Genomic DNA, 9523 nt, shown 5'->3' on the forward strand with positions numbered 1-9523 from the left:
GGTGAGTGTGATGGGGGCATCTGGTGATGGGTATGCTAGGGGGGGTGAGGTGGCGATGTGATTTTTGAGGGTGGTGAAGGCATGATCTGACTGTGTGGTCCATTGAAGAGACTTGGAGGATGTCGTTTTTGTCCCCGTCAGGAGATTGTTAAGGGGGACTAGTGTGGCTGCGGCATTTCTCAGGAACCTGTGATAATAATTAACCATCCCCAAGAACTCCCTGAGCCTGCGAGGTGTAGCTGGGCATGGAAAGTCCTTAATGGCATCCACCTTCTGTGGGAGGGGCGTGATACATGTGGCGGATACCCTGTGGCCCAAGAAATCCAATTCATCTGCACCAAGGATACACTTCTCTGGGTACACATGCAGCCCATAGTTCTGCAGGCATTGGAACAGCATTTGGAGGTGTGTTTTGTGCTGCTCATGGGAATCAGAAGCGATGAGGATGTCATCGATGTACACCATGACGAAATCTAGCTCCCTGACGACCTGGTCCATAAATCTCTTAAACGTTTGTGCAGCATTTCTGAGGCCGAAATTCATCTTTGTGTATTCAAACAGGCCAAAGGGGGTGGTTACTGCCGTCTTGAGGATGTCCTTCTCTGCCACAAGGATTTGGTGGAACATCCTGACTAAATCAATCTTGGAAAATACACAACGGCCATGTACTTGGTGGTGGAAATCCTGGATGTGGGGAATGGGGTATCTATCGGGAACTGTCATTGCATTCAATGCCCTGTAGTCCCCACATGCTCTCCACTCACCCTGCTGTTCCTTCGGTACCATGTGTAGATGGGATGCCCAGCAGCTTCATGATGGCCGAATGATGCCCTCATCAAGCATTGCTTGAAATTCCTTTTCCACTGCCTGACGACGTTCTGGGGGAAGGCGTCTGGGACGGGCAAAACAGGGCAGTCCGGAGGTGATGATGTAGTGCTCTACACCATGGTCTGTATGACCACTGTTGGGCGAGTGAGAGGTCAAGCGGGGAAACTGGCGTAGTATGGAATTGTATGAGGATTTCTGGTGAAGGTGTGTAATGAGCGGAGGATTACCAGCACACCCGGTTACTTTGGTGGATGAGTTTGAGGGTCTGTGATATAGATTCCGTCCTCTGGTATCCACGAGCAAGTCATGTGCCTCCAGGAAATCGACACCAATAATGGGGTGATTAACGTCTGCAACGAGGAATGGCCAAGTAAATGACACCGATTGGGCGAGTGCCACGTGACGGGGTTCTGTGCTGTATGTGGCTATGGGGGTGCTGTTTGCTGCTATCAGGTCAAATACGGGTTGCTGAGCTGTTTTGTGGTCAGAGGTAGGAGGGAGCATACTGAATGCGGCTCCAGTGTCAATAAGGTATTTTGTGCCTGAGATGGCGTCTTTAACCCATAGCAGTTCCCTGGAACCATTGGAATGTGGTGTGACTTTGGGTGTGCTGATAATGACGGGGCATTTGGTGTGTGTGGCGGGAGACACTACTGGGGACTGTCTCCCACCATATGCATTTCCTGAGAATATTCAGGGTGGTGCACATCATCTGCCTTCCATGCCAAAGCACTTGCGATATGAACACAACACAAAATCGTCCCTTGCTGTTTGGGGATTAGCATTACAACCACGGTTCACTGGGGGGACACTGTTGGAACACTGAGGGGCTGGGGAATGATTTGCACACTGGGGGTTTGAGTGGTGAAGCCATTTATTTTACTTTCCAGCTTGTCTATTCTATTTGTTAACAAGGCACACAGCTCTGACATGGAACCGTTTTTGTTCGCAACACTGTTCACTGACACCGCTGTTTCACTAGGGGTAGCACTGGGGGCTAGAACAGGGGAAAGAGAGGAGTGTGCACTTACTGGGTAGTTGGGTAATGCTGTTCAGTTTCGTAAAGAGTGTCCGCCCTCTCGATGAACTCAGCAAGGGATGTGTCAGGGCCCAGGAATGCTAGGTGAATGCTGGAGGATTCGATGCTGGAGGAGGTCATCTGATAAGGTGGCCCCAGCTGCCGTGAGAGTGGCTTGAATATGGGCAAGGAGGGCCGAGGGACGCTGCTGTTGGGAGTGAATTGCATCCAGCTCCATTAGCAGTGCCTGCTTTGATTTGCCTAGGGCCCACAGCAGACTCTCTCCTTCAGGGTTTTATATTTGTGCCCTGTAGGTGGTTTGAGGAGTACGTCCTGTACAAGGGCCGCTACTTGAGTTGGGAGAGTGCAGACAACTGCTCTGAATTTGTCATCATCACTGGTATCATCAGGCAAAGCGGCATCAACTTGTGTAAACCACGTGTTAATATCATATGAGAATGTAGGAAGGGATAGACGGATGTGTGGTAAGGTCTCCATGTACTTTATACGCTATAGGAAGTCACCACTGTAGCATTTTAGTTGTGGGGATATTTTACTAGGGGCTACACCAAGGCAAATGGTAAGGATAGATAAAAACAAGTGTCCTAGGAAGAAAGAGACAGGGGAGTGATTATTGACTTGGAGCAATACAGGGTTACTGCATGATTTCAAAATAGTACAAGGTCATTACATTACAGCATGTGTAGATTACTACAAATATGAGTAATGAATTTAGTGAGAAGCGGGAGTGCTGAGCTGATGTGTTTATGTGTATTATATATGTGAAGTTGTACCATGTGGCCAGATTTTACCAGGAGAGATGGAGAGCAAAGCAGGTAGTAACTGGGTGAAGATGGGAGCAGAAAGAAGGCCGGAGCTAGATCGCCCGCTCGGTTTTAAGCCCCCTAATGAGGTGGGCAGAGCAATGGTAAGCCAAAGTCGCCTGAATATTCAAAATTGATTGGTTTAGGCACCACTATAGGTGAGGTGGGAAGAGAAATTGAATTCTGTTGGTAGTGGCACCAATAGCGATGCTGATTCCGAGAACAAGGTGTGGAAAAAGCCATGAGGGAAGGAAACCAAGTGTGCAGGTGAAATGAGGAAAAAGACACGAGGGAAGAAAACCACGTGTGTAGATGAAATGCGAGGGAAAATACTTCATGGTGTAATATACACCACGCATGCTAGTCCTCTCTCTCTCTCTCTCTCTCTCTCTCTCTCTCTCTCTAAATCCTTCTCAAAACTCAGAGTAAATGATTCCTAAATTATCAGTTTTTTTGTATAATAAAACTTCGAAAATTAATTACCGACTTTATCTATCTACCTATCTGTGTATTGACCAACCTATCTATCTATTTATATACCCCAATCCACCTGATCCACCCCTACCCTTACACCAATTCAATCCATCCAACCCCACCCTTACCCCAGTCCACCCCACCCAAACACACTCTTACCCTAGTCCACCCTATCCACCCCACCCTTACCTCAGTCAACCTCATCTTCCCTCACGCTTACCCCAGGCCACCTCTCCCAACCCCACCTCACCCCAGTCCACCACACCGAACCTCAGTTCACCGCACCCAACCTCACCCTTACCCCAGTCCACCTCATCCAACCCCACCCTTACCCCAGTGCACCCCACCTAACCTCACCCTTACCCCTGTCCACCTCATCCAATCCCACCCTTACCCCAGTCCACCCAACCCAACCTCACCCTTACCCCAGTTCACCCCACTCAACCCCACCCATACCCCAATCCACCCCACCCATACCCCAATCCACCCCACCCAACCCCATCCTTACCCCAGTCCACCCCACCCAACGCCATCCTTACCCCAGTCCACCCCACCCATACCCCAGTCCACCCTACCCAATCCCACCCATACCCCAGTCACCCCACCCAACCCCACCCATACCCCAGTCCACCCCACCCAACCCCACCCTTTCCCCAGTCCATCCCACACAACCCTCCCATACCCCAGTCCACCGAACACTCCACCCTTACCCCAGTCCACCCCATACAACCCACCCTTACCCCAGTCCACCCCACCCAACCCAACCCTTATGTTATAACAGAATATAACGCAATACTATATGTAACTACAGTATGCAGCTATATAAACATGTTTGTCTGTCTGTCTGTCTGTCTGTCTGTCTTTGTCCCTCTCTCTCTCTCTCTCTCTCTCTCTCCCCTAATCCCACAGTCGCGCAGCCACCCTCCCCTTCCTCTCCCTCCCTATCCACTCCTTCACTGACCCAGGGAAACTAAATCTAAATTCCAGGGGAGGTGTATCCGGATTAGCCCTACAGTCAGAGCCAACCGCAGAGCAAATTAAAGTATTATCAGTCAATGCTCGCAGTCTTAGAAACAAGTTTAATGAACTCAAATCCTTCTAAATGTGGAATATTTTCATATAATACCCGTAACAGAAAGGCATCGTGATATAGGTAATAGAGATTTATCTGAATACCAGTTAGACTAGTATAAATTTCGTTATAAATGCAGAGAAAATGCACGCCTAAGAGGTGGTGTTGGGATATATGTAAAAAAAAAATCACTTAAACCCAAAAGAGGTAACCTTAAGTGGACAGAACACCGAATTGGTCTGTGTCAAATTACTTTTAAGATATATGAATACAAATATTGTTACAGTCTACTGTCATCCCACTCATACTCTAGAGGAAGACACGGAACTATACAGTACCTTGCAGGAAGTTCTCGATGGGGACGAAACGTTGATTACCGGCCATTTCAACCTGCCGTCAGTAAACTGGAATACAGTTACGAGTAGCAGTAGTAATGACAAAAGGATGACGGATTTCATTAAGAATAACTTTTTATTTCAATATTCACGGAACCGACAAGACAGGGCAACATCTTAGATCTTGTTATCACTACAAATGAAGATATGGTCTCAAGCCTCACTGTGGGTGAACATCTAGCATTTAGCGATCATAATCTCATGAGATTTTCCATGAACTGCTCACATAATGAGTGTACAAGTAAAACTAAGATGCTGGACTATAAAAACGCAGATTTTAACTGCCTAAGGGACGCCCTGAGTATTCTATCTTAACACATAGAAAGAATTGATGATGTAAACGAAATGTGCGCAGAATTTAAGCACGTACTGTATGCATGATCGCTCAAAACATGTATGTGCCAATGAAATCTAGACAAAACAAGGGTAGAAACAAACCAGCGTGGTTTAATGCAGATATTAGCAGAGCAGTTAAAGAAAGAAACCTTCTCCACACATTGCTTAAAAGTCACACTAGTGAAATAGTCACAAGGCAATACATTAGTAGTAGAAGAAAAGAAAAAAAAAAGTCATTAGAACAGCTAAATGACAGTTTGAAATTGATATAGCAATAACAAGTTCTACGGATCCTAAGCTTTTTTATGAGTACATTAACGGCAATAAGAGGCTCAAGGTAGGGATTGATCCACTTATCAGCGACGAGGGTGCTCTTATCTCGGACGATAAGGAAATTGCCTCTGCTTTAAATAAGTTTTTAAGTTCAGTTTTCACAGTAGACGCCAATGACACCATCGTAGAGCATCAAATGTCAATCCAAAATTCACTAAGTGATATGCATATTAACAGTAATGAAGTGAGAAATAAACTATATAAAATGAACAGTAAGAAGACTCCCGGCTCAGTCAATTTCTACCCTAAAATACTGAAAAATGTGATGGATGTAATATGCAGTCCTCTAACATCTATCTTTAACAAGTCCCTACAACAAGGAAAGGTTCCAGCAGACTGGAGACTGGCTAACATGACTCCTATATATAAAAAGGGCAGTAGAAATCAACCAGGTAATTATAGACCAATTAGCCTAACCTCTGTCTTGGGAAAGATCCTCGAATCATTAATCAGAGATAGGATAGTTGAGTTTCTAGAAACTAGTAACGTAATTAGGAACAGCCAGCATGGCTTTAGAATGCTGAGATCATGCGTGACAAATGTAATTGAGTTTTAAGATACACTTTTTAAAATGAATGATTGTACCAGATCTCTTGATATAAACTACTTAGATTTCCAGAAAGCTTTTGACAAAGTGCCGCATGATAAACTAATGACAAAAGTAAGATCACTTGGAACTGACAGAAATATTCATAAGTGGATACGTTGCTGGTTAAATGAGTGAAAGCAACGAGTCATTATAAATGGAGCGGAGTCAGACTGAGCTCCAGTGACCAGTGGTGTTCCTAAGGGATCGGTGTTGGGACCAGTCCTATTTATTATATATATTAACGATATCGATGTTGGCCTAAACAACTTCATTTCTAAATTTGCGGACGATACAAAAATTGGCAACACTATATTAACTGAAGAAGACAGAATTAGCCTTCAAAATGACCTTAACATAATTGTCAGCTGGTCAGAAAAATGGTAAATGCCCTTCAGTGTAAGTAAATGTCAGGTACTGCAATGTGGGAAGAAAAACAAAAGGTATGATTATGAAATGATGGGCCAAATCATTAGCAAGTCGTCACTAGTTAAGGATCTAGGCATACTAATTTCAGACGACCTAAAATGTTCAAATCAATGTATATCTGCCGCCATTAATGCCAACAGGGCCCTAGGCTTCATCAAAAGACATTTTACATATAAAAGCAAAGATATTGTAATCCCCCTATACGAAAACATGTTTGTAGTGCAGTTTTGGGTGCCTCACCTAGTTAAAAATATAGAAATACTCGAAGCGGTCCAGTGTAGGGCTACCAAGTTAATCCCGTCCCTGAGGAATAAACCATATCTCGAGAGACTCAGGGAATTAAACCTATTCTCTCTTAGAAAACGGAGACTCAGGGGACAGCTGACTGAATGTTTTAATATTCTAAAAGGCTTTAGTAATATTGATTCAAGCAAGCTATTCACAGTAATTGCTGACATTGTAGCTCGAGGAAATGGTATAAAGTTGAAAGTAAGGAGGGCTAATCTTCATGCAACCAAAAACTTCTTCATTACTCTGAGGTAAGCGAGTGGAATAAACTCCCTGGGAATGTGACTGAAAGTAGTACTATATATATATTTAAAATGAGACTGGACATGTATCTCGACGCAATTGGTATTGTTTAGTTAGGATGGAGCAATTATTGCATATTCGCGTCTACTATCATCTATTTATTAGACACAATACACCTATACTAGTAATCAACACAGACAATACTTTAGGGTAAATGTAATAAATAAACATTCTTTTAATTTTTTTTTATATATATATAAAAAACTGCATGCATTGAGTAAATATGTGGCTGTATGCCTACATTTTCCTTTTCCATATTATTCTACTTTCTGCCGATCCTATAAAATTCGTTCAGGGTTTACATTCCTGCAAGGTATTACTTCTTCTCTTGTTTCTTGTATGGCAAATGCCGGAGGGTCTGGAGGGTGGGGGGAGAGAGCCTTCTGCTGTGCTATCCTCTTCTCCTGCTCCTATGCGCTGTAATAGTATTAAGGCATATTAGTATTAAGGCCGAACCACCTCGTAAGGTCTGTGTGGTTTGAGTATCTATGTAACTATGTAACTCTCTCTCTCCCTCTCTCTCTCTCTCTCTCCTTCCATCCAGCTATCATATATCATTATTTTCAGTCCTTCCCCTCCTCCTATCTCACTGTTTTCTCTCTCACATTTTCCTCTCTCATATTCTCTATTTTTCTCTCTGGAATTTTTTCATACTATATATCGTCTTTTCTATATAATATTATTTTGCTTGTGAAATTAAATTTGATTTTTTCTTTTTCTGTACGTAGATAGCTAGATAGTAGACAGGTAAATAGACACTGCAGATTGATAGGCAGAGAGGCAGAAAATACACAGCTAGATAGACGTTACATAGATAAATCAATAGATAGACGATAGATAGATAAATAACAGACAAGTAATGCAGACTGATAAACAATGGATAGATTGATAAAACATTGATAGATACTGCAGACTGATAGATAAACAGTAGGTAAACAGATGTAACAGTTTGATTACAAAATAGATCGATAGATAAGGAAGATTTGAAGGTATGGTAGTTAGAGAGTTACAGCAGATAGATAGATATACAGATAGAGAGATAGGTATACTAGACAAGCAGTGATAGATAGATAGATAGATGGATAGATAGATAGGAAGAGGAAGCGACAGCATATATTGTGAGAAATAAATACTGATAAATGGGGAGAGAGAGAGAGAGAGAGAGAGAGAGAGAGAGAGAGAGAGAGAGAGAGAGAGAGAGACAGACAGACAGACAGACAGACAGACAGGGAAAGAGAGACAGAGAGACAGACAGACAGATAGACAGACAGACAGACCGATAAGCAGTCATTGTGTGTGTGTGTGTGTGTGTGTGTGTGTGTGTGTGTGTGTGAGAGAGAGAGAGAGAGAGAGAGAGAGAGAGAGAGAGAATAATAATAGTGATGATAATGATGATGAGGAGGAGGGGGAGAGGGAGAAGGAAGAGGGAAGGATAGGGGCAAGGAGAAGGAGACGGAGGAAGAGCAGGAGGGGGTGGAGGAGGAGAACAAGGAGGAAACAGAACTAGAGGAAGAAAAATCTGAATGGTTGATAAGAGGCCATATTAACAAGGCAGGAGCAAGGATGTGTGTGTGGGAGAGAGAGAGAGAGAGAGAGAGAGAGAGAGAGAGAGACAGAGACAGAGACAGAGACAGAGACAGAGAGACAGACAGACAGACATGAAAAACTGTCCCTGTCCCTGTCCCTGTCCCTGCCCTTGTCCTTGCCCCCACCAATGTTCCTGTCCCTGTCCCTACTGATGTCCCTGTTCCTGCCCCTACCAATGTCCCTGCCCCTACCGATGTTCCTGTTCCTATTCCAGCTCCTGTCCCTGCTTCTGTCCCTGCCCCTGTCCCTGCCCCTGTCCCTGCTTCTGTTCCTGTTCCTGTTCCTGCCCCTGCCCTTATCCTTACCCCCACCAATGTTCCTGTCCCTGTCCCTACTGATGTCCCTGTTCCTGCCCTTACTAATGTCCTTGACCCTGTCCCCGCCCCTACTGATGTCGTTGTCCCTCTCCCTGCCCCTACCGATGTTCCTGTTCCTGCCCCTGTCCCTGCTTCTGTCCCTGCTTCTGTTCCTGCCCCTGTCCCTGCTTCTGTCCCTGCCTATGTTCCTGTCCCTGTCCCTGCCTCTGTCCCTGCACCTGTCCCTGCTCTTGTCTCTGTCCATGTCCTTGCCCCTGTCCCTGCCTCTGTCCCTGCCTCTGTCCCTGCTTCTGTTCCTGCCCCTGTCCCTGCTTCTGTCCCTGCCTATGTTCCTGCCCCTGTCCCTGTCTCTGTCCTTGCCTCTGTCCCTGCCTCTGTCCCTGCCTCCGTCCCTGCTTCTGTCCCTGCCTATGTTCCTGCCCCTGTCCCAGCTCCTGTTCCTGCCCCTGTCCCTGTTCTTGCCCCTGTCCCTGTTCCTGCCTCTGTCCATGGTCCTGTCCCTGTCCCTGGTCCTCTTCCAGTCCCTGTCCCTATCTTTGCCCCTGTCCCTGCCCCTATCCCTGTCCCTGGCATTAAGAGGGAAACCTATAACCTATGGAGAACAATACAGAAAATACAGAAATAGGGTAAAAAATTAAACTAAACAATGCCAAACGGAACTACTACAAAACTAAATTGCCATTAGTCTTTGGTAATAGCAAAGCTGTATGGGGAGTTATTAATGAGTTGATGC

General features: G+C 45.0%; 1 protein-coding gene across 1 annotated transcript; it reads right to left on the reverse strand.

Annotated features, from left to right (window-relative positions):
* Positions 1–810: 810 nt before the first annotated feature.
* LOC145405556 (uncharacterized) lies at positions 811–2074 on the reverse strand. Its single transcript, XM_080276893.1, has 2 exons — positions 1860–2074; positions 811–1402 (listed from the first exon to the last, which is right to left on the reverse strand). Exons 1-2 carry the CDS (start codon positions 2072–2074, stop codon positions 811–813), a joined length of 807 nt encoding a protein of 268 aa, XP_080133019.1.
* Between the last annotated feature and the right edge of the window lie 7449 nt (positions 2075–9523).

Source organism: Coenobita brevimanus, chromosome 67 (assembly GCF_032717465.1).
Source record: "Coenobita brevimanus isolate Jiangsu-jjx chromosome 67, ASM3271746v2, whole genome shotgun sequence".
Taxonomy (NCBI): domain Eukaryota; kingdom Metazoa; phylum Arthropoda; class Malacostraca; order Decapoda; family Coenobitidae; genus Coenobita; species Coenobita brevimanus.

Coding starts and splice junctions, on each gene's coding strand:
- LOC145405556 (XM_080276893.1), bottom strand. CDS start 2,074: ATGCAATTCACTCCCAACAGCAGCGTCCCTCGGCCCTCCTTGCCCATA. Junction 1,403..1,859: donor CAGCATTACCCAACTACCCA/GTAAGTGCACAC, acceptor CAATGGTTCCAG/GGAACTGCTATGGGTTAAAG.